Below are 26,553 nucleotides of genomic sequence, written 5' to 3'. Positions count from 1 at the left end.
ATTTAGAAATTCTTTGCCTCACCATTCTCAGCAGGCACTGCCTTTTGGAATCTCCCTCTCCCATTATTTGAAAAGGCAGAAGAAAAAAATTGAACACGTGTAGGGTACTAGATAGAGAAAATGTATTTTTCTTTCCTATACATCACTTCCAGAATTTCAGCAACAGATGTAACTGAACCACCAAAGCTTCTAAGGCCAGAGGGGATACCAGATCCCTTCCTCCTGCCCAAGGAGGAAACAGGTGAACTGTTTTCTTGGTCGATTTTGAGTGGCACCTCCCAGGCAGAAATACGTGTACATGTGCTCCATAACACAAATGGAATGATCTGGACTGAGTTCCAGGCCACATGGAGCCCATTGCACATGATTCACAGACTGACCTCTCCGGTGAAGTGTACATTTGCACTACGTCTGATCCATCCAAATCGTGAGCCATATGCACARTACAGATAATACAGCAGTCTCAGTATACATCATGCATTACTGGCCTCCACTGYAGTAATTATTATGAGTGGCTAATAAAAGAAAAATCAACCTCACAAGTCCCTGTAATCCTCAAATTCATGCATGTMCATCTGGTAAAGGAACCTTCTTTTAGAGTATATTAATAGCATATACCAATTTGCTTTCCAAATCTAGAAATTATATTTTTTGTCTCTTATATCTTACGAGGCAGAAATTTTTACTGTTGTTGTTGTCCATCTTCTCTTGATGCCAGAAACCCAAATGCCTCRTGGATTTTTTTTCTGCATTTATTCACTTTCCAACATCTCTTCTCTCTCACTGGAGAACACAAGTCTCAGAAAAGTGATGGCCATGAAAGCATGGTGTCAGCAGCAGTGGGAAGAAGCTGGGTCGGAGGTCCAAGTTTTGCCCAGATTGGGCAAAACTTCAAAGAAAGAACACGTGTACTCACCTTATCTCCTTTCCCCTTTATCAAAACACATCTCTTGCTGCTCTCAGGAGGATGCTCCCAACATCCCTAGCAGTATGAGGTATGTCAGCGTATCTTAAAAGATCAGTGAAAGTCCCTAGGTCTCAGTGTCCTGGGGAGAATACTAATGTCACTTCAATCACATGAATGTATCCTTAATCAAACAGTTAAAAAGTACTGTGTTTATAATGTTGTGATTTTCCTCCAGTTGCACTGGATTTTATCACTTCCAACAAACTCTTGGTAGAACATGACAAAAGAAGAGAAAGAACAAAGACCTTCGGATTATCAGAGCTCACTGTCAGTCAGTGGGGACTGCAAATATTGATAACATCCTGGGCTGGGCATCCAGGCCAGGCATCCAAGTGAAGAGCTGTTTTTGATTCCTGCATGTGCTGAGGGAGAGCCTTCAGGAAGTTTGCACAAAGGCAGACTGAAGATCATTGTTCTTCCCTGCCAMACACTTCTCGGCCAAAAATCAGAGGGGAACTAATGAACACTATAAATAAGGGAAAATGAATACAAAAAGACGAAAAGAGGTCACAATAAAGCAGAAATTAGAAACAGGCATAAGTTAAAAAACAAGCAACAGTCTAAATAGAGACAGGCTGGCATCAGTTCAAGCTGTGGAACTTAAAATAATTTAAGGCAGTCACCTTTAAAAGCAGTTGTAAAAATGTCTGGGTTGTATCAACAATTTAAGCCCTTCTACAAAGTAAAATCTCTGCTTGTCTTTCTTTCCCCTGTTTTCTCTGGTTTTTTCATGCATCTTGCATTTCCTTCAGGTCCTATCCCTCACAGATAAATTTTCCTCATGCTCAGAAAGGAATTATTTAGACTACTTAAAACAAGGGTTTTTTTTAATTATACCGATAAGCAATGGCATTTTTCTGGGTCTTTGACAAGGGGTGACATTTTAACATAATACTAAGTTATTGCAAAACAAATTTTTGCATTTTCTACTGTATTATGGCTCAAAATAACAGCAAGGCAGTTAAAAGTATAAACACTTCTGATGAGATAAAAATGCTTTAACTTTGCCATGGATAAAGATGAACAATTAAGAAAAACTAACATATGAAAATGAGGTTAGCACAAAATGGCCAGGATAGTTACAGGGAACATTTTTTGTTATTTAAACAGGGATAAAGTATCGTTGAAAAGTATTTAAAAAAAAAAAAAACCTTTATAAAATGGCCTCTCACAGAAAACATAAATTTGCTATGACCCAGGTAGAAACAAGTTAAAATGTCCATGAGGTCATAAGGATTTCCCAGAAACTCCTTGAAACTGTGAAGTGTGTCACAAAGAGGCTTTTCCTGGTGAAACAACGTAAAAATAGYTTCAATAAAGTAAGCAAAGGAGTTGATTCTGGAAGAAGGAATCTGCTTTAAGTTATTGAAAAGTCTCTCTTCATATGTCRCTGTCAATTTAAATCAATGGATACTCCAGCTCAAACCAACAAAGAGTGAAACCTGGGACTGGTAACTCATTACCTCATTCCCAGCCATGGACCTTGGGCTGCTGGGAATGTCCTCTGCCCCTTTTTGGCTCAGTACAGGACACTGCTCAGCCCATCTGTCTGCCCTGCTGCCTTCTCACCCCTTTGCACACACCAAGGAAATGTAGGTGCAGCTAGCCAGTTGAGARAGATGATTTGTTCCAAGCTGTTATGTTTCTCAAGTGAATGTCAGATGAATTCATAATTGTGGGAACTCTTGAAACATTTCCAGCCTTACACAACGTGTTTGTTTTAGGGCTCCAGTAACGTCTGTAATATGTGGGTCTGCTGAGATTTGGAACAGATGCATTATTTTCCTCAGCCACCTGGAAGAAAGTAAAATATTGAAAAAAAAGCTGGTTTATAAGGACTCCCTGGTGTCCACAAACTGGTCTGGGTAATAAAAGAGAAAATACTTCTGATTTTTTTCATCTRCAAAATAAAAAGTAAACATATAATTGCTGCTTTCTGTCAAGGACATAAAAATGTCAGGAGGCTTGCAAGGCTTAAAATGAGCACACAGTAGCTTGACCAGTGTCCTGTTTTGGGGGTACGTTAAGGATTTGTGAGTGTACTTTTCAGTCCTCTCCTGTAAACCTGAAACTGAAGATAGAAGACCTCAACCAGTGTGCAATTCAGTGTAAGCTAGACAGTTTTGACAGGAGTGAGAARAAATTAATAAGATTGTTTTAAGTTCTTAAATGCTTTCACTGGGGAAAAGACACACTTGAAGTTTACACTTTGAAAGCAAAAKATCTTTGAAAATAAAAGAAGTGGCCAAGGTCAAAAGGCAGCCCAGAGAATGGACTTTTCTCCTGACTTAGGGATGTTCAGCTTGTTGCAAATGCCCTTGAAATTAACTGGCAAACTATTTCACATACACAAATATCACCAGMCATAATGGGGAAAATTTTGCAAAATTTATGTATCCTAGAATGATTTTCTCTGCACACCCAGGCTATGTGTGGATGAGATTATTTCTGTGGCACATCCTGGTCAGTAAATAAAGTAATGCCTTGGCTTTCTAACATTAAAAATGTTGTTAGAGAGTTTTTGTTTTTCCCGCAGTTTTGGTGACAACAGGCTGTTACCAACCCATCTACAGAAGCTGGATATTGACAGGAGAGATGAGCCTCTAAAGYTGCTCTGTAGTGGCACTTTAATATCTGGGATTTCTCAGGTGGTTGAGGAGAAACTTTTTACTTTAAAAAAAGCGGTTTAAAATATCTTCACAGGCTGACCAGAGCTTTTCCACATTCAGATATACAAGGGTTTGCTTGAATTATTTTCACAAATTGTCCTGAAATGTCAACAATGTTAGGTAAATGAGGTAAATTACTGCAGGGAATAGGTAGGACATAATATATACAGCAAAAAACACTTGTCAGAGACAAGATGTTTTGTCCAAGATACACACATTTCAGCAGCACATGTAAAGACCGGTTGCGTCACCAGACATCCTAAGCTGCTGGCCTAAAAATAATATTTGGGTAGATAGTGTTCTAAAAGAGAAAACTTTCTGGCCAGCTGTACTTGCAGGCTTTACAACCCTGAATATACTTCTTTACATGCTACAACTCAGCCCCAAGTTATATACACTGGAATTTCCAAACTAGGTTTCAGATCTATATTTTTCATTGAAATTTTTTTTTTCATTTTGTTGGAACCTTAAAATTTCAGACAATCAGCATCTATTGCCAAGAGAAGTTTAACTGACGTTATCTTTTGTCTCTGCACTTCAGAGACAATATGGCAATGATTAAAATATGATTTTGTAACTAATATTTATGCATCACTAACAGAATTCCTGCATTGTTCTTGTGTGCTGGCCATTGTGTAAGACCAACTCTTTACCACAGTCAGTTCATCTCATCTTTGAAATATTATGACATTTACATGGCAAAGTGYTGTGTAAAGGGATCAGTGTGAGAGAAGTTGGCACTTGTTGAAAAAAATAAACAAAACAAAATGTTTCTTTTTCAAGCCTCTCCTCTGCTAAGTGTGCTAGAATAAAAAGACATTTAGTTATAATACTAAGAAAATAAAATATGGAATACATTCCTCTTCCCTCACCCCCTCCCAATCTAAATCTTCATTATCTAACAATTTCCAWTGAGCTACATCTGCAAAACTGCATTGCTGCATTTGAAAATCCCAAAGGCCTCATGCAATTCCTAACAGATGTATCGCTGCTTTTACAAAAAGGGGAATAATGTAGCCCACTAACCACAAGAAATACATCAAGTTATATCTCTGGTGATGGCTATAGCGTCTGGTGATGATATCTTGTGCCAACAAGTTTTTTTAGCATCGTACATGGACCTAGAATTAGGTCTGTCTGTGAAGTTCAGCAGAGAATTGCACTACAGTTCACTTCTTATTGCCTTTTCAGAAATGCTATGGAACATTTCATTGAAATGATAATGCATTTATAAAGTCTATTATTTAATAAGCTATTTGTCATTCTTACATCATGGATATAATCCAGATATCAGGTTTATGGGAAATGTCTCCTTATGTTAGACTCAAAATTGTTGTCCTGCTGGGGCTTGACAACATGTTTCCTTTTTCCAGCTAAGCCCAATCTGGATGCAAAGTGGGAATGAGACAAGAAAACTTGGATGAAAATCTAACGGGAGTAGAAGGATTGAGACAAGAAAACTTGGATGAAAATCTAACGGGAGTAGAAGGATTAAGACGAGCAATTAAGGGTACAAGGAGGAGGAAAAGAGCAAGCAACCAAGGTGACAATGCAGTAGAGAAGGGAAACTAAAGGATTCATCTGAGAAGTGAAAGCAGGGCTAGATCCAAATAGAGATTGTCAGCTAATGCAGAAATTAAGCAGAGCTGTAGTTTTCAAGCAGCTCACATAGTTGTCAGTTAAACCAGGTATCATCTAGTCATTTGTTTTTAGATATCTAAAACTAGTTGGAATGAGATGGAAATGTGCAGGTTCTAACAAAACCAGTCATTCATAGGTGTGAAGCCTGGCATTGTTTCATTTACTGTCATTCAGAGCTTCATCAGCCTGATCCCTTGGCTATTTCTCAGCCTCTCAAGCATGATGAGGTACATCTGCAAAAGTGCATTGCTGCATTGCTCCTCTGCCACTTTACAAGCCACCAAATTACTGTCAAAGCACTAAAAAAATTAAAAGTCTCAACATACTTCTAAATTAAATTTTATCTAGTAGCTGAAAATTAGCAGTAGCATGTCTTTTCTCAGTTACATAAAAGAAAATGTTCCTTTGGGTTAGTGTCTATTGCTCAATGCATATTCTTTTATCATATATCCCATTTTTAGTTTCTTAACTCTCATTGTGCATTATATTAAGTTTAATATCCATCATCATGTCTTTCTCTGACCATAATTTTAGTGGAATTTCTCATAAAGTAGCTATCTTCAGACAAATTCCTACTCATTGGAAAAATACTATATTGATTGTGTACCTACCATTTTACACATTAATTTCTGTCAACAGCATCTAGATGACTACAAGGTTGTTCTTCCTCCTAGGAATATATATAAATATAAATTTACTTTTAATGTTACAACACCAAGCAGTTRATGGTCGCTCAGAAAATTTGCCACAGGGAAACAAGGTCACTACTGATTATCATACAAATCTTTTAGTAAAAACACCCGCAAAAACTAGAGAAAGAATTTGAAGACAAAGACTAAGGGTATATCTAAGAAATCCTTTGCTTAATTCTACCTCTGCTCAGCTTTTTACRGGGAAATCGCTAACAGAACTTGTTAATGGAATTAAACCTGCTAATTCCTTTTGGAGGAAGGGAAAGAAAATAGTCATTCTTGTTATAAAGATATGCTCATCTTTAGTCAGAAGAATTTGAATTCAACTGTGAAATCAGCCCATCTCTCATCCTTCATCAGGTACRTTTGTGAAAGGAACATCTCTACAATTTTATCAAGAAGTGTCATGGTTTTACTTGGTCTGATTTTTGGTGGTAGGGGGGATGGGACCAAGAAACCACAAAGATGGCTCCTGTGAGGAAGTTCTAGAAATTTTCTCCTTCTTCTCCAGCAAAAGGAGCTCTACCCCCTGTGTTTTAGAGCCAATCCATTGTGGCTCTGAGGTTGATGGACAGGCTGGGCCAATTGCACAGGTTGGTTACACCTCTGTGATGACGTATTGTCTTGTACTTAAGAAGAATTCAAAACAAGATAGGGGAGGCCGCCATGTAGTTTTAGGTTGTTAGTATTTAGTTTTAGTATCATACACTGGGGAAAAACAGAGCAGGAGGGTGAGGAGATGTAAGAAGAAAAAATGGAGACACAAGATCACAGTAAGGAGAAGATGGGATGGGTTGCTGTGCTGTTKCTGTGGTTCTCGAGCATGGAGAAAATAASTTGTTCTCGAAAGGACTATTTCATCAATGAGAGACCTGTATAGAAAAGGAGAGCGACCTTGCTCTGAGGAAAAAAACCTGGCCTTTGAGGACTGGACTAAACTGATCAGGAGCCAAAAAGGGGGAAGAGGCTTGGCCCYCCCAYGATGTTTGAAGCGAGTTGATGCTAAGAAGAAAATGTGTTCTGCRGGGAGAAGGAGATGCCCCTGCCCTACGTCTGAAGTAAGTGRATGYTYAGAAGAAGCYGTGTTCTGCCAGGAGATTTGTGATAGTGAGTGGTCTTACGCYRCCGAAACAACGCAGTTTGGCCTTGAGGAACATTCTTTCCTTTCTCCTACAAGGTAAAAACAAAGACTCCCTTGCTACCAGCAGTTATACACTGACTGTTTCTTGGGAAAAGAACTTCCACAGCTTRGAGCTGTAAGARCACTTCTCCTGTGATGCTGGACGACAACCRTAATGAGTAGTTTGATCTATGTTAGAYTTTCATTCCTGTCCCCTGTGTGTGCGGTAAGACATGGGGGGTGGAGAGGGAGGACCYGAGAAAAAGACGGGTCCCTGGAAAGGATAACAGGTGTCTTAAAAGGTCTGTTTTTATTTTTCTTCTCCTTGTAAATTTGTCCCTATCTTTGTTCTTGTCCCCGGTGCGGTAGTATYCTTAGTAATTTATAGTAATAAATCTATTTTGCAGCTTAAGTTATTCAGCCTCTCTGACCGTTCTCTGGAGCATATACGTATCTTTCTCTCAATTATGTTATGTTATCTGAAAGCCATAAATTTTCGTGATAATTGGGCTTTTGCTCTCTCTTCTCCCTCTCCGGTGGGGGAAAGGAGAGAACATCGTGGGTGCAGTGCTTTTGGGCTTTCAGCACAGTCCAAACCATGACAATTTTGGTGCCGTGACTTGGATTGGGAAAAAAATCAGGTTTTAAACCCATGACAAGAAGTCTTGATGAAAAGCTTGTAAGAAACAAACTTGTTACTGAGGACAATTGAGCACTGCATGGCTGCAGAAGCTCTAGTGTTTTGTGAAAGTAGAAGCATGTCTTGTCTGATCCCATGTTTGCTGGGAAAATATAAGGAAGGGAAAGATGCCAACAGGATGTGAAGAGAGCATTTTCCACACAAATTTAGAAGGAAGATTGTCTGAAAAAAAATCAGAAATTCTAATGAAAGATGGGATTTAAGACTCATCCACAACATCTCAGAAAATTAAGCTGATATAAACTTAATTCTATCTGCTAGCAGTCAACATGATTGTCTATGCCTCATCTGATGTTCACTTGGGTTCAGTGAAATTCTGGGATGTTCTATGATTGTTTTCAATATTAACTGACATTTTTCCTTCAGTTTAGTTTCAGATGGGTAATCTTATGTTCAAGTGATTTGAGGATTTATTTTTAGGGGTATAGTCTATCTGACAGGAATTAGATATGCACAAGCATGGTCTCACTAATTCTTCACGTRCCCAACTCCATTTACATGAGAGGAAGGAAGAAAGCACAGAGAACCCTAAATCTCACTACAGAGCAGCTGGTGGGAAATGACAGACACCACAAGGCCATTATCAGCCACTCCCAGACCTGGAGAACTTCTGTCATAATCAGATCATCTAAGACTCAGTTTCCCCTTCTGGTCAAAGATGCTGTACATGGTAGATTTGTATTCCTTTGATCGAACAAACCCCTATTCAAAATAAAGGCAAAGATCACCAAAAGGAAAAACAAACAGGGAAAGGAAATAACACATAAGAAGAAACAGCAGTAAGCTTTCCCTGAGACAAAACAGGCTACCAGTGGACTTCATTTAAAAGACTTTAAGAGGCCTGCATTATCATGTCTTTCTTATAGACGGGAGACTTAAATATTGAGAGCTTAAATTAATTGCCTGAGCATGCCAAAAGCTAACCCAAGAACAAAACCATCCTGTTTCTAATCTTCAAGTCCATCCTGCCTTCAATTAATTGTTCCAAATYTAGACAAACAATGGTTAAGAGATGTTTTTCCCTCTGTCTACCTTAATCCAGAATATTTTTATTGATCAAGATGTCAAATAGTATCAATGCAGAATCCAACAACTCTGGAGACAGGAGGGTGAGCAGCTCCATTACCAAGTGTCCTTTCCAATGTGTATAAGAGCAAAACCTCCTAAATTCCATTTAACTGCTTAAGCTAACACACAGCTTCAGTGGTAGAGTTGAAAACCACTTTCTTGCTTTTTTATTCTAGTTTGGGCAACTAATTCTACCTCTAACATATACTTWAAAAATTATTTTAGTTCAGTCATCTATCTAAAACACATTAAAAAAAGGATATATTGTGCAGACTATAGAGTACTCCCAAACAGCTCAATTCCACTTCTCAGTACACAGGTATTTGTTGCCTTTGAGCCAAGGAAACAGAATTGTAATAGACAATAGAAACTCCAGTTACTGAAAGCACCTAATATATGGGTAAATACATAAAAAATACCTGTCAATATCAGATACAAGGGCAAGACTCCTAATCAACATAATACTATATGCTGGTTTTGGCTAGGGTAGAGTTAAATTTCTTCCCAGTGGCTGCTATGGGGCTGTGTTTTGGATTTGTGCTGAACACAGGGTTGATAATATAGAGATGGTTTTGTTATTGCTGAGCACGGTTTACGCAGAGCCAAGGCTTTTTCTGGTTTTCATACTGCAATGCTGGTGAGGAGGCTGGGGGTTCATGGGAGGGTGGGAGGAGACATAGCTGGGACAGGGATTCCAAACTGACCAGAGGAATATTCCAGACCATATGACATCATGCTCAGTACGTAAAATGAGGCGAAGAAAGAAAAAGAGGGAATGTTTGTCTTCCCAAGTCATAGTTGTATATGGTGGAGCTGTGCTCTCCCGGACATTGCTGAACCCCTGCCTGACCTTAGGAAGCAGTGAATTAATTCCTTATTCTGCCTTTACTTTCCCTTTTAAACTGWCTTTATCTCAGCCCATAATTTTTCTAGCTTTTTTATTCTAACTTTTACTCTTCTGACCCTCTCCCTGAACCCACAAGTGGAGGAGTGAGTAAGAAGAGGCTGTGTGGGGCTTTGCTGCTGGACGGGGTGGAACAATGACACCCTGCTTATTAGCAAAGGAGTATACCATTTATTAACACAGTAATTACAAGTTATCACATTAAAAAAAAACAAACCATTTCAAATACTGCAGATAATTCTTTCACCAAGAATGGAACTTTCTAGATGATGATGAGTAAATCAGCATAAAATTAAAAGCAGGTATAATGTAAAATATGCTGCAAATCTTGAAAATGAACAATTTAATAAATATTTATTGTTGTGCATCCTGCTCYCACTCTTGTGTAAATTTTACCATGGACTGAACAAATTAATGCCCTCAGTTCACCTCAGGGATAATTCCACCCTTTGAGGAATTGAGCAGGAGAGCTCAATGCTCAAATGTCATTCTTCTCCTCCCAAAATTGCATTCTATTTACACCACCTCAAAAAATCCCTTCCTTCAATTTTTTCCAAACATTTTTCCTTCAAAATAATTGTGAATTGTTGCCACATTTGGATGCTTCACGATGTCTGTTTGGCAAAAAGGCTGTTAACTCCCTTAGGAAACCAGTCCCCATGGGATCATAAGTGCTGTTTTYCTCTTACATCCATCCCCTTTGACAGATACTTTGGGCAGGATTTTGGATCACTTGTTTAGGTACAGGGTCCCCAGTGTCGTGCAACAGAGTCATGTGGACTACAGAGGTCACARGGTAGGCATAAGAAATATATGCATTGTAGAATTAAACACATTATCACTACAGTCACAGAAGTCCTTAACTCATATTAATATAAAAAGTTTCATAATTAAAAGAAAATACATGTMATAAAGGAATACCATTTTCAGTGGAAGTTTCCTTCCTGTCTACAGCTGGAAATTTGTGTATTCTGTAGAGATATTTTAACTAATTTGCTCTCAAGTTTACAAGACAAAAGGGAAGTATGGGTTTTCTGCCTGATTGCCAGAGATTTTATCCAGGGCCTGAGAGAGAAATGCATTCATGTAAGTCACGATCCTGTGCATGCTTCCTTGGTGTGCTGTGCCAAGACTGATGTAACAAGCTTTGGGAATCTTCACTGAATACCCAAATGTGCTAACTGAGATCTGAGATAGCAGCCATCATCCTGACAGTCTGGCAAGCTGTCTAGAAAAATCTTYTGAATCTGCTGGGAGAGTTAAACATATTCTCTAAAGAGAGAAGGATTTCCTGATAGCGGGCCCAAACCGCAAAAGTCAGTTTTTACATGAATTCCAGTTTCATTTGTAGCTAGGCTCTCACAAGGATGACCTTGTGTAATAAAAACTACCTAGAAAAAAATAAATGAAGATATTTTCAAGGATACTATCACCAAGGTTTYTATTGATGGTATCCTGTAAAAGAAATACATTTAGTGAAATCCTGTCCTTAAATTGTAGTCACATATCATCCCTAGCTATTTTATTAGGAAAGATTTCTAACTAAATTGGTTTGAGTGTTCCTTGGATACTTCTGTTTACAGGAGCTGCAATTCTGACTTCTCTGTTTATTCAGTTTACTTACACTGGGCATTCATGTAAATAAACGAAATTTAGGACACAGGCCTGTCTCATAYCCTATTACAGAGAATAGGATTTCTTCCTAATGAAAATATATTGTCCAGTGCTGGCATTACTGAAACTAATCTCGTACCTTAAGATACTGAATTCCTTCTTCTTCTTAACACACAAAATCCAGAAGTATAGGAATATTATTTGATTATCTGGGTGGAAATCCTGCCACAACAAGGGCCCTTCCCAGGATGTCTTTCCCAGTGGTGCAAATCCAGCACTAAAACATGACCATGAAGTGTCAATGACATCACCACACTGATTTAGCAGAGAARAGATTCCAGCCCTGTCTTATCTCTCACTAAAAGATTTTTATGGGCTTTCAGAATGAAAAAAAGGCCACCTGTTTGGATGAACATAGGAAGACGAAACAGAAGAATAATGAGCCACTTAGAAAAGCAGTTTCTACAGCACTTTTGCGAGATCATACCTTATTAAGAAATTAAATTGTAAGTCTGAATAAYAATTCCATAGGGATATTAAAGATCAGGATTTTAAGAGCTGAAATGAGCTGACACAGTCRCTGTCATCAGCTTTCTTCAGACCAGACTTGGTACTAGTATCTTGTTTGCTTTGCAAGAACCTGTGAAAGTTAAACTACAACATTTTCTGTGAAAGTCTTGGATTAACACACTAGGTTGTATATAGTAATAAGCAGTCAACTACTCAAGGTTTGGTTTGCAAAATAAATGTGTAATTGTTGTGGCATTTCATTTTCTTCTACTCAATCCCTTTTTTATTTACTATTTAAAGGAGTGATTAATTAAAAAAATACCATGTAAGCAACTTTTCTATGCATAAATATTGTAATAGTCCAAATAGTAAATATTACATATTTTAAGGTGGCCATGGTAAAATACTGCTGATGTGAATGCCTCTACAAGACAGGTAAGATGGTTCTCAGTGTTTCTAGTGAAGTAAAATCATAATCAATAATTCAGCCCAGAACAGAGACACACTCCTTTGCAGCAGCTTGTGAACAGGTGAAGCCACAAAACCCACCAAGACTGGTACTTACTTGCAGTATTAGTCTCAACAGAGACAGCGAGGCTTGAATGAACTCAGGTTTTCATCTGTGTCTGTATAATTTTCCAGAGCTGTGGTGGAGTTCAGAGGCACTAGGAAGTTCTCACATCTGCCAACCAYGGCTGTTACACAGGCCAAGGCATTTTATTTTCCAGTGGTGCAAATCCAGTACTAAAATATGCAAAATTCCTGACCACAGCTATAGCTTCATGTAGCCCAAACTCTTTAAACTTCTAATATAAACAGTTTCCCCAGCCATATTTTTCTGCTCTTTCCTAAGCGTGGGCTATTCTTGTTTTAATCTAATTTAAATTAGAGACAGAACTAAGGGCTGCAATGCAGGAAAGCTGAGAGGGAAAGGAGAGACAAGATCATCACTAGGAACACACACCCTACAATGTGTTTTTCCTTYAGTTTCTTATTCTCTCAACTGTGGTCAGTCATATTTGGCTAATTAATACTACAAGGAATCTTTGAGATGGATTCACTTGTRGCTGCATCAGAACACCTACACCAGGTTAAATAATTTGAAATCTTGAGTAAATTACTTTCTATAAAGAAAAATAAAACACTTAGTTTTTGCTAAATCACATTGCCTATTTAAACACAAAATAGTGTCTTACTGTAAGAAACTGGACAAATGGAATTGACTAGATAACAYTACAGTGACTTCTCAAAGCTTTAAAAGTCTATTAATCTAAGGCAATAGGAGCTATGCTCCTTCTTATGACTCCCAATGTGCAAAATCCTTGAACTCAAAAAAGTAAAGTGATGTTTTCTGATTATATTTGCAGATCAAATAAAAAATACTATCTGCTAGTGAGGTAGGATAGCATTCCACCATAGAAAAAAAAAGAAGGAACACAAGATGAAGGCTTTAAAATCTATGTTAATGTTTGCCTGTAGCAGAAACAAGCTCTCCTTTTCTGASTGCAAGGCACCTATTGTTTGTTATTGCATGAATTGATTGTTGATGTAAAAGAAAATCTAAATAATCCACAACAATCTTYAAATACTCTCAATATAAGAGAATGGCCTGGCAATATGTAAGGCTTCATGCAATCATGCCAAGATATTTCACATGGAAGTAAACATTTATTCCACTACTACAATGTTTGCTGCACTGCATTCAGGAAAGCTACTTCCACAAAGCCTAATTTAAAAAAAGAGAAAACTTTTCCATGACAGCATTTGAGTTTTTAAATAAAAATGTAGATTTCTAAATAACTGATTTTCAGAGGTAGAGAAAATCATTAATGAAAACAGCTTGAGTATTCTTTCAGCAGCTAGAATTGCTCTCTGTATATGAAGGATGTCATACTTACCTCTCAGGTGCAGCAAGTAGTTGGCTTTCTGCAAAAAGTGACCTAGAAAAGAGCAAGCCCTCAGCTTGGTGTCTCCTAGCAGAGTTCCGTGCAAGTGTGAAACCTGTGCTATTGAAATCCGTAATTTACAGTGCCAAATCTGTCACCCAAGCACAGGAAAAGAACAAGAACCCCAGTATGTCCCTTTAAGCAATGTTTTTAACAGGCTGACTCTGAATCCTCCTCTGAAACATCTCATTCAGACCTCTTTTGTCCTTGTTCACCAGCCAGGACCCGCCATTCTGGCTTAGGTTGATGATTTGCTCCAGTAAATACCTTGACCTTCTTAAGTTCATGTTTAAGTCCCTTAGCTGTGAAAGCAGGTAGGACAGAAAAAAAAGAAAAAAAAAGGTCTTCATTACAAGAGAGGCAACGGCTCAAACTGGAGATAGGGGGCTAAAAGCCTGCCTTACTACCATCAGTAGCTGGTTCAATAAATGGTGAAATTGCTTCACAGTGACTCAGGATTCTCTATTACAATCTAATATATGTGTTGCTTTGGTACATTAAATCTGTTCCTATATTCCTGACAAATTGTTACATCTGCCTGAAAAAAATTCAGAGGCCTTGATGAAATCTTTCCTTTTCCCCCCTGCCAAAACAAAACAATAATTTATTTTCTTTTCTCTGGACAATTCCTAATTACTGTTCTTTTCCCCTCTGGACACCTTTTTCATGCTAATCTCTATGAAAAGAGACATGAGCACTTTGCCATTTTGATCCTTGCATCAAATGGCTGCATGCCAGATTAACAAYTGACAGCATCTCATAAAGATACAAAGAGATAATGAGATTTGTTTTGGCAACTCATCAACAGCACATGACTTGTGGGAATGTAAAGTTGTATCAGTGAGGGAGGCATCAAAAAGACAAAAACATCTTTACCAAGGCAATAATTAAGTTTATTTCTTTATTGCAGGCATTGCTGCTCTGTTCCATTTCTGAGTTTAAACAGATACTCAGGTCACAGCTTYTCAGCTAAACACAGCAAGCCAGATCTTCTTGTACATACCTGATCCSTACTCTGCTCCATCTGTTAGCAGCCTGTAATGCTAAAGCCCCATGAAAGGGCCATTCATAACACTGCCAGCTGGACAGCAAACACATCAGGCCCAAGAGAAAAGAAGTAAACTGGAGATGCAGAGATTTCCTTGCCATGTCACAGCAGGCTAAGTGGGAAAAAAAAGGGGAGAAAACTACAAAGAAAGAACTAGTGCATGAAAGACAGGACTCTAGGAAATGGCATGAAGCTGAGTCAGGGAGGTTTGTTATCAAGAAAACCACCAGAGGGTGGTTGGGCACTGGAACAGCTCCCCAGGGAAGTGGCAGCATGAAGCCTGACAGACCTCCAGAAGCATTTGGAMAATGCTCTTGGGCACATGGTGTGACTTYTGGGGATGCAGAGAAAGGAGCTGGACTCRATGATCCTTGTGGGTCCTTTCCAACTCAGCTGATTCTATGGTTCAATGAACTAAGCAGCCATGACAATTGCAAAACAACAGTGTGGTAGTCTTAGTATGTCAGCTTTAAAGTATGCTACTAAATGGCAATGCTGCCTTTCCATGACTGAGTACAATCTCCTGATTAGGTGGACCACAATGCAAAAGCTGCTCAGGACAGTATTAGCATATAGTAACTTATTAAGCATTAGCAATTTATTGGTTAACATTATTTTAATAAGGATAATGTTTCGTTCCACAATCTGACAAACTTCCAGCATGAATATGTGCATATGCTTATATTGGTATTTTTTGTTGACACAGTTTATTCACTTATTGGATGTCATTTTCTTCTTATACATAACAAAATTAGTCAAGTGAATTCTGAAATATGCTTCACTGAACCTGATGTTGAAGGTGAGAGACTGTAAGGACACTATGCAGCATTTTTTTTCTACTGGTAATTTTAGAAATTTATTACAGTGTGTGCATAACTTAATCTATTTTAACAATAAAAGAACAGAATAGTGCAGACGTTTTGAGCAAATTAGTCAAATATACCAGTTTTTGATACCTTAATCTAGTTTYCAAACCAAAGCCATGGAACAGTCCAGCATGTCTAATAATCTCCCTGCAAAGACTTGTTATATACTATAATCCCCAAAAGCATGAAGCTAGTTGGGGATTCAAAAGAAAATATRAGGAGAAATGTTTTAAATTATATAATGATATATGCTATGGCAGCAAAATATTATTTTACAAAACAGAGTTAATGACTAAGGAAGGTCATTCCCTATAGACAATTTTAATCACACTGTAGCCAAATGATTCTTAGMTGTAATCAGCAAAAAGAAATAAAGTCAATTTACTTGATTTATTTCAAATGTAACTGAGTCTTTCTCAATAGATACCAGTATCAGTCAAGTGTTTTATTCTAAATGTCTTCACTTTGTGGTTTGAGGTATTGTTTTATGTCTGATAGCAAATTTCTTGGCAATTAATGCTAATTTTGGATGAGCAACAGTGTATTTTAGCAGGCTGCTGGAAAATACACAAATTACCTACCCCAGTTTTGTGTTTCCAGATTTTTCTTACGCAAAACTATAAACTATATAAACTATATAAACTACAGTGAAGTGCTATTAACTGCAACCTTAACRTGGTTTTTAACTTTGTCCCTTGGAGTCTGTCTTTAACTTCTCCCACATCACCATAAGGCAACTTAGAATCGTATTAATTTCAGGGATATTTTATCACAAAATTCTTCAAATGAATTTCAGGGTAATCTGACAAAGGAACTGACCCAATGTCCTAGAGATCCTAATGCCTCACCAAAATATGAGAGTAACTMATCATGTGTCCAGCAATAATTCATATCCTGGGATGGACAAAGATGAGGTCGAGAAGATCTCTTTTGCACAGAAGACTCATTTWGAGCTGAGAATGCATAAACCTGAATACCCAGTGGTGAACTGATGTGAMTAAAGAATGAATGTAGAATCAAGTGCTTGTGAAAGCAAGTCATGACTGGATCTATTTGGAGACATGAAGAAACTGTAAGAACAGGCTTAAATATGTATGTACTTGTATTTAACTATTATGACATTCCCATAAAAAATCAGCATTAGGTATTCAAGCATACATTCATTTAAAAAATACATTTTTGCTAAGAAATAAGTGTGTTTAACTTAAGAAATAAGTATGTTTAAATACCCTTTCTAAGCCTATGGTATCTTTTTCCCATCATCTAGAAAGAAATAGTGAATAGATACTTTAATTCTACATATTGTAATACTACAGAATTTACTGAATCTACATGACTCAATAGCCCACCGCTTAGTTCTCAGAAACAGTCTTGGTTATGACAACCCTGCTTAAGTAATATGGATCTTTGATAAAAACCTACACATTGGAACTTCAGCAAATAAACAAAGAAAATGCATATACAAGAAGAAATCACTTGAAATTTACTTGGAAATGTGGCCCATTTTTATTTTAACTGAAAAGCATTCATTATACAGTGCAAACAGTTCTTTGGTAAATTTACTGATTAAAGTAACAACAACAAAGACTTTGTTTTAGGTAACATTAAAAAAGAAAATAAATATGTAAAATCTGCAACATATTACAGCAATATTCTCACAGTGGATACTGAGGAAATAGTCATCTAGCCATCGGCCACTGTTTCAGAAAYGTTAAAATCAACACTGATTCTACAGACACTGCAATAAAACCGAACTAGTACAATCCATGACTGATTACATTTTAGACTGTGGATAAAGACCTGTTTTTTTCTGGTTTATAAACAGATGGATGGTGGAAAATAACTCAATATTACACTTGTTACACTTGTTTAAGCATATCCAGACTCCTAAGCCCATTTTATATACCATATGAATAAACAGTGAACAACGAAGAAAACCTCCCACTTTACTCTGGAGGCTGGAGAAAAGGAACAATCAGATATAAGGTACTATTTTATAATGTATAAATGGAAACTCTCTTCTCCTATAGGTGGAAATCTTGAGAAAGTTTATTTAATATAAAATTGAAAAAAAGAATGCAAGTAGTAACCAGCTGGATGTATTACTGCCTTACTTAACTGTTTGGACAGTTAAATTATATTTGGTTTAGCTCTGCAACCCTTCCTCTTTGAGGAATTTCTGCTATAGGTCAATGGGAGTTCCATCTGAGCTGGAATTACAGGACGAGACATGTGGTTTGGACTCTCAACAAAAGTCAGCAAAATATCAGAGTATCAAAGAAATACAGGAATGGCAATCCTCTAGGATTATTCCCCTTTAGAAACCATATGATACTCAAACATGCTCGCCACACACAATTTCTAGAAGTATTAACATAGAAAATTACATAAATCAAAACATTGTATATAAAATCAATTAAAATATTTTTAAAAATATAAATTGTAATTCCATGTGTACCAYACACCTTTAACACAGCACTCACATGTACATATTGCTTCTACCATAGTATGAAACAAAATTTATGTAGTAAGTTTTTAAAGTTAAACCAAAGTTTGAATGTGTGTCATGGTAATAGTTTATCAAATTAGAAATTATTAATGTTAGTAATCAGAGAAATTATGTGCCAAAATATGATAGTGGATTTCATATTGCTGTGCTAGGTTAGTTGTTAGACAGGTATTTGTTCTACCATGCAATAATTAAGTACTCAGTCTGTTTGCACAATCTGAAATGTTTAACATYTGAAGGTTTAATTCTGTGCAGATTTCTTTGATACCACAATTTCTGTCCCTTGAATTTGAACACTTAAACTCAGAAGTCAGTGAACAACGTAACTAGCTCTGACTCTAGCTAATCCTGAATTAGGACTAAAGGACAGAGCAATACACCCTAACAAATTAAGTATTCAGGGAAAGAATTGATTCTGAATAAACACAAAATAGCTGTAAAATGAGGTATGATAGTTGTCCTTCATCAATATAATTCCTGGTCAAAAATACGTAGTTTGCATTCTAAAAAGTACACAACTTTGAAATGCTAGTGTAGACATATACTCTACAATGTTGAACATTTAAATGGGAGATAAAGTCCATGGGCAAGCCATTTTTAACAAGAATGATAAAAATATTGAGGTAAAAATATATATTCATTAGATGAAACTGGAAAAAAAAATAAAAATCAAATACCTTGTCAGAAAAAGTAGTCAATCCACAATTAATCATGCTGCTTGATTCTGATTTTTCTTTTTTTTCAACAGTGCCACAATATAATCAGGAACATATGACTATTGACAATATGCACAATGAATCAGTAGGAATCTTATTGTATACAAAATGGCATGTGACATCATTTCACATTGTCCAAACAGGGCCATACAACTATGACAGATGATCTGAGATCAACAGAAGCATTCTTTAAAACTGACCTGGATGGCTTTGTTACAATGATTTAAAATAAAKGAAACAAACAAAAAAGAATGTTGTCAAGCAATTATATATGTTTTGACAAAAAGGATTATGTARATTTTTAAGATCAAATGTTACCCTGTCATGCATGTTTCCCTAGAATGAGGAACACTGTCAATTACATTACATTCAACTGCTTTTTGTCTCTTTCAATTACAGTTATTTCTATTTCCTTACTAATTCTAGCTTTTTTTGCTTTGAAAATTTTGATTAATCTTGCTCCTTGGATTGAGGAAAGGATGTTGAAAAGTGTCAAGKAGCTTGCTTTATTTCGTTGCTGGTCCAGACCCAGCAATGATAGTGTGATTTAACAGAATTTCCATGCATTGAGGTTTGCAGAAACTGGTCTGCTAAGGCGTTGCTTCAGGCACAGTGACCTTGAGTTTTCCTTTTCCTGGCATTTGACTAAATAACAGCAAGAGCTAAGTATCAAGACAGACTGGTACTAGAAAGGGACAGTAAACTTTTAACGTTGCTAAGTAGAGATAGGAAACAAAGTTTTCATTTTAGARTAAATCCTAAGCCCAGGTATTTTGGGTATCTAAAACTACCGACAGTGTTCTTTTGAAGTAGCACCAGTTTGAGTTTGTCTAACCTGAGAAGTATAACACACAAWTTACTTTGACCTGTTTGCTGACTTCCCTTTCATTAATTTTTGCATTGTAATTTACCTTCATGGGCAGAAAATAAAATGATACATTACGTTACACTCTTACAGCACCATTAGAATATTGCAAATTTTGATTTCTTCCTGTTGTTAAGACCGTAGTTACCTGTTTTTGCCATCAGCAGGCACTGATATGATTTGAGAAGTATGCACCCTAAATTCTTAAAAAGTAGACTTATGGCTTGTTTTTATTGGTATTTTTTTGTAAGCAGACTGGACAGCAATCTCCTTTACCCTTCACAGGTGCTTCGCAGTCAGCTGGTGGGCACGACTCTACAAAACAGGTAATCTGACCAAGCTGTGCCAGGAAAAAAATAACAAAACAAAAACATACTTAGCTACATGCTCCAAACAAGAAAAACATTTTTCATACTGTTGAAGAACATTTTCATTCATTTGCTCTAACAACCTGACAAATATGGTAATTCCACATAGTTTGCTTCAGGATAAACTTACCCTGAGAAGGGTACACTCTGTRTCTCCACATCTTTTTGATAAAGCACCATATATACTTTTGTCTAACATTCGGGTGTGACTGGGGTGCTGAGAATTAGCATACTTTTTTTACTACCTTTTTAAAGCTTTCTCCCTGATAGCAGAAAATAACAATCTYATACCTAAGATATATAATCAATAAACTAACTATTACTGATTTTTATGCATTTTGTTGGGYTTTTTTAATAAGTGTCTCACTTTGCACTTAATTTCACCCATACAACTATACATAAATGAAAATAAAAACATAGCTAAAATAAAGGCTGAATTGAAAAACAATGTCCAGAGCAGGGATATCTGAATAATAAAATTTTCTGCACAAAATAACTGAAGAGCCATTAAAAATTTTACAAGCATTACCCAGAAATTATCAGGCACAAAACTGGAACTGTTGTTTTAGAAGCAGAATTATAATTTYTATCTCAAAATTAATTTCCACAAACTTACTTTGCATTCACACACAGTACAAGGATCCCTTTTCCAGGTTTCATTGCTGGAATATGATTTACCCTCTTCATCAGTGCAATCAGAATTACTGAGGCGTGATTCAAGTTTTTTTATCTGAAAACATTAAAAAAAGTTAATAAYGGAATCAAGCAAAGGTTTTTATTTGTACAATGCATTTACTTTACTCTTATACTACAAGGTATATAATCCTTGTTAAATAATTGTCTGGGTGCTCCTTCTCACTACTTAGTTTTTGTAATTCTAAAACTCTAGAAACAGGTAATACAGATGGAGATCATCTTTCAAAGGAAAGATAACAGAAAATACATCTTTCCTACCATTGGAATATTCAGCTAGAGAATAAAAAGAAAAAAAAAAAACCTACATGTTTCATACATGGAAAAACAAATTTAAACTTTTAAAAATGTTTTGGAAAGGAAGAGAATTTTAAATTTTTTTAAACACCTTACTTACAAATGTTTACTTGGATTTTTTTACTAACTTCTGTATGGCATACATTTCAAAAATGGAATTCCACTATGTGAATAGAGGTTACCTGTAAACATTGTACAGTCTTCCCTAAGTAATTTAGATCTCAACTATGTTTACAGTTGTATTCTGTCATATTACTTCTTATGAAATCTACATTTTAATCATTTCTTTACACAGATTCTCTACATTTCAAATAGGAAAAAGATTTTATTAASAGTACACACACAGTTATAGAGAAAGATTAATTCTATGTTTAGTTTACAACGGTTACACAAAGCTTCAGGTTCAAAAGTAAAAGAGGGCCCAAGTTCAGAGTATTATAGTATGATTTCAAAAGAACACAGAAATAAAGAATAATAACACACAATGTTTTGTGTTGTTTTTATCCTRAGATACTATGTGATGGGTTTTGTCTGCAGGGAATGTCTAAATATTAAAAACATAAAATGACAGATGTTAAGGAAACATTATCAATTAAATCTACAATTAGACACTGTTCATGATACCATCTTACCTGATTTCTGAGGCTTGAAATAGTTTTTTGCATTTCCAAAACAAATTCTTTGAAGTCATTCACTGCGGGTACATTTCTATTTTCATTAGCTGCTGATGTGGCATTACGAAAATATTTACTCTGTTTCACAGAACTGCAAGAAATGAATGCCAAGTCAGGATATTCATCTAATTCATTTTTATTTGGCTAGATACTTYAGGACACTTAGCAAAAATGTGAAAGAGCAACCAACAAATGTCAGAACAATATGGACCAACTGGCGCTGAAGACAGACTCGGGACAGGTGTGCTCTAGATTGCTCTTAATATCACTAGCAACAGGGAATTTCTTCTGCTTAGAAAAATGATGTATTTAATTCAGGGGTACACACAAAGTAGCTCCAGTGATGCTCCAGTGACACTCTGGAGCATCACCTTTCACTTTCTGAATGATAGATTCTTCCTCTATATGTTTGTCAGCAAAACACATTTTTTAAGACATGTGACTTTAAAAATGAGAAAGTTTGGTTTCATAAATAAATGAGAAGTACTTCTAGATATGAACATATTCTTAACTAACATTTGGCATCAATAGTACTAATAGTACACAAAATCTAAAGTCTAAGGTCTGTAGTATTTCCCACCTGATATTTGACAACAGATGTATAATACTAAATTGTGTTAATCAATTCAACYTGTTGATGAGAAAGAGTAACAAAAGAAACTGTCCACAACTAATGAAGTGGCACCAMTTAAAAAAACATGCATTCAAAAGCATAGATAAAACTAATTTTTAAGTCACTTATTACATTAAGACCCTTGAATCCATACAGGCATTCCTATTTTGTTTACATGTCATCTCCAGTGCTAAGGGATATCCAAAGATTGAACTGGCAAAGAAATTCTCATATATCAGAGCTCAGGATTTATAATCTTTCTGCATAAATTAAAGCAACACTTATTGGCAGGGGTTCARGCTACTTTGCTTCCCATAGTTTTACATCTAAATTAGAGAAAAAGAACTCTAAACAACATAACATGCCAAAGTTCAAGCAAACCAGCTGCTATTGTATAACAAAATATTTAATCTTCCCCACCTGTTCAAGTTATTGAAAATGAGAAGCCAAAAAAAAARGGAAGAAAAAAACTTTCACCAYAAATGCATTTTAAATACAACACTGAGCATGAGAACTGATGGGAATGCTCAGTGACTGCGGTTGCTTTAGCTTTATGCTTCAAATTAAAGTATTGTAAAGCTACTATTTTTTATTCCTAATTAGTAGYTGGACTGAAACACAGTAATTCCTGAAACACAGACAGACAAGCTGATACTTAATTGTAACTGGGTTTTTTTTTTTCTTGCATTCATTTTAATTTAATTTAACCCCTTTTACAGTTTTAAAACTATGGGACTAGCATCCTTTAAAAGTGAATTGTTGTTTTACAAATTTTTCTAACATTTTACTTGCAAAGACAGATTCTTCTTTAAGTATTACTTCAAAGCACCCTATCTTTTAAAATTATCTATAAACCAGCTTATACTTTGCTGCTGCCTTCTCTTGTCTAAAATCCTAAACACCTAAAGGATCTTTTATTTCAGTACAGATTCTTCTCAWGTAAGTGAAATATAACCATGGTGTGTCCTCAAATACTATAATACCTCCAGAGTATTTGAAATTGCTGAAATACATGTGGTTCTTTATGAATCTGTCCAGATGTTTTCCTTACCAGAGTGGATGACCCTGCTTGGTCATCATCATCACTCAAACAGATAGTTTTTTTGGCTAAAAGAATGCACACTGAAKAGAAAGAGTTATAATTCAAATGTCTCAAATTTGTTCATCATGAAGGATCTTCACAGGAAATAGTTTGAGCAGAACTCATTCCATGTCACTAATTCACAGGTAAGTTTTCATTCCCKGGAAAGGGCAGGGACCCTGTGCAGCTGATCATTTGTGACTGAAACTGTGATTTACTTCCTTGCCACAGTATTTTGAGGATTAGGGAGTTATAAACAATATTGTTAGGACTTTTGTTCTCTGTTCYTGGTYTGAGTATKTTGGTACCCAAAGYAATCCTAAMCATTGGCACAAATTTTTATGCAAGCAAAATTAATACTTGGTGTCCTCCTATTTCTACTGAAGAGTCTAGAAGCTCCAAAGAGGAAATGAAATAATTTAGATTAATTTAGTTACTGCAGGCATCATAGGAATGTGGCATTTCAAATCTCCAAATTACACTTCATGACTGAGTTTTTTTCATGAAAATGCAGGAAGAACAAAAGTACTATACTTCTATTACTCACAAGGAGTCTTACACAAATTAGAGCTTTTAAAAAAAGGTAGATTATTGTTAGTAGGTATGTAGAAGTGTCAGAATAAAATTAAACCATCATAAATTTGAAWAAGCAGACACTGGAAAAGAGTGACACGTGCTTACAAAGAAATCGTTCTGCTTAATTCCATTTTGAAAACAAATGGTTTCTTGTAATTATTTTTTTAAAAAAAAAAAAAGTCTCACCTTACTGTTTTGGACATTTTCATTTTCTTCAGGGGCTTGTCCTCCTGAAAGCTGTAGTCAAGAGAACGTCTCCCCCGAAAGTGATATGAAAATGCATTAAACTGTCCTCTGGTTCTACAGTCTGAAAATGGACAAAAAATTACATGTTACAAACTRCAATGTATTTCAGCAGTTACAATATTATTATGGTCTTGCAGTGTCTTCTGAACTGGTAAAGGCAAGTCATACATTCAGTCTGATCTCTCTGGAACTGGTTGATGCTGGATGAGTATGTCTCAGTGATACAACATTTAAGCTAGATGGATGCAGAGAATGTGACCAGCTTTTTAGAGTGAAACAGAGGAATAAATACTATTTTCACAAACCTATATAGTGCTACTTTAACAATTCTTTTTACTTCTGAAATTTCCACCCTCTTTGCTTTTAATTATTTCAGCTACATATGAAGAAAAACAATGACAGAAAAATCACTCTGTGGCTTCCTCGTCTGTTCCAGGCATTATTATTTGGGGGTTTTTTTGGCATCTGAAAGAGAATTTTTAATTAAATTCCAAATTTTCAGATATGTTTTATAGGTTATAAGATGAGTTCTATCTCCAAATCTGAGGAATTTGAAGGTATCACCAGACCCTAAAATGCTTTCCACTAAAGAGCAAAAATCTCAAGCCTGAGAATGGTCTATGACAGAAATCTCCTGAGATCCWAAGAGGATGTATTCACAAGATCAAGTATTTCTTTCTTCCAGTTCACATTATTTAGCCTTCCAAACACAGTGAGTATTTGGAAAGAGTCCCATTTGAAAAAGAAAAGGAAAACAAAACAAAACTGCAACAGCACTTGAGAGAGGAGACAATGAGAAAAKAGAAGTTTTCTCATTTCTGTTCACAGCAGCTTTAAACCTAAAGGTTATAATGGGCCAAGCTGAAGCAGGTACAAACTGAGTGATCAACTGCTAGAAGCAGAATCTGCTAAAACAGAAGGGAAAGCCTAAATAGAGGATGCCATAGACATTCCCCAGCTAAGTCTGGTATTAGCAATATGAGTCATGAAAGCAAGGAACATGAAAAAGAGTAATTTTTCCATAAYGTTTCTCTTAATTTGCACCAAAACAAATGAAATCAGAAAGTCAATAATATTTACAAAGTAATTTTCGGGAATTTGGATTGCATACCGAAGGAATTAACACAAGTTATTGCAAAAGTTTCAAGTCTATAAAYATTGCTGAAATAAGCAACTAGAGCAACAAATGTAAGGTTGCTCTGATTATACAAAATAAGGTATTTTGGACTACTTTAAATTGGGCTGGACATTTATTTAAGTTAGACTATTAAAATTTCCCTGTTAGGAAAACCAAGTTTGTCTTAATGGCTTAATATCCTTTAAGACACAAWCAAAAAGGTGACTGACTAAAAAAAAAGTACTGATTGATTTTCTGTTCAAAAACAGTATCTACAGATCATTCTTGAACACAATTTATCCACAATTCCCCTTCCATTTTCTTTCCTTGAGGTTTATCCCATTCTTGAAAAAAATGCATTATTTTCCTCCTATAATAACAGCACCCACCAAAGAACTTAATRGTATTTACTGCCAAGATATTGCTCATTCTTCATGTGTGTTCCACTGTTTCCCACAAACCCTCCTCACTGTCTGTCCACTCAGAAAGTAAACTCTTTCAGATGGGAACAGTCTGATGTGTCTGTAAGATGCTCTGCATGAAGGCATTTTTGAACACCCTTARACACTTCTATATTTAGTATGGTGAGAAAAAAGATCTCACTGAAGGGTTCCTGAAGAAAGAACTCATTTTGGTCAGAGAAATTTCTTTCTTAAAGCAATGTGTTGCTTAATGYTATCCTGAGTATCACAAAATCTCTAACTAAAATCATCTAACTAAAATGTCCCCAAATTAGCTATACCCATTCCAATTAACTTTCTGCAGATAAAGTAAATGTTTAAAAGCAACCTAAGAATTTTTTTTCTCTATGGACAGCTTTTTCTTTCAGAAGTTAGGTATTGTTACACTGTAAATGTCAAGCTGATCCATTCACAGAATCACGTAGAATCACAGAATCATTTGTGTTGGAAAAGACTCCTGATACCATCAGATCCAAGCTTTGACCAAACACCACCTTGTCAACTACACCATGGCCTCAAGTGCCAGATCCAGTCACTTCTTYAACATTTCAGGGATGATGAGTCCTCCACCACCTGCCTGGTCAACCCATTT

The 26,553-nt window shown here is 36.2% G+C and overlaps 1 protein-coding gene across 2 annotated transcripts in view; it reads right to left on the bottom strand.

The window, feature by feature from the left end:
* Positions 1-17,028: 17,028 nt before the first annotated feature.
* Positions 17,029-26,553, bottom strand: part of PXDN (peroxidasin) — an 80,727-nt gene continuing 71,202 nt past the window's right edge. For both annotated transcript variants that reach the window (XM_057371831.1, XM_057371841.1), the window contains 4 exons: positions 24,324-24,444; positions 21,826-21,958; positions 20,820-20,933; positions 17,029-20,175 (listed from right to left, as the gene is read on the bottom strand). In XM_057371831.1, the coding sequence (XP_057227814.1) occupies positions 20,053-20,175; positions 20,820-20,933; positions 21,826-21,958; positions 24,324-24,444 (491 nt within the window). In that variant the 3' untranslated portion in view covers positions 17,029-20,052. The remainder of the gene's footprint in view (positions 20,176-20,819; positions 20,934-21,825; positions 21,959-24,323; positions 24,445-26,553) is intronic.

This window comes from Malurus melanocephalus, unplaced genomic scaffold (genome assembly GCF_030028575.1).
Source record: "Malurus melanocephalus ecotype Western Australia unplaced genomic scaffold, MMel_1.1 scaffold_6, whole genome shotgun sequence".
Lineage (NCBI taxonomy): Eukaryota > Metazoa > Chordata > Aves > Passeriformes > Maluridae > Malurus > Malurus melanocephalus.
This window is presented reverse-complemented; position numbering and strand designations above follow the sequence as displayed.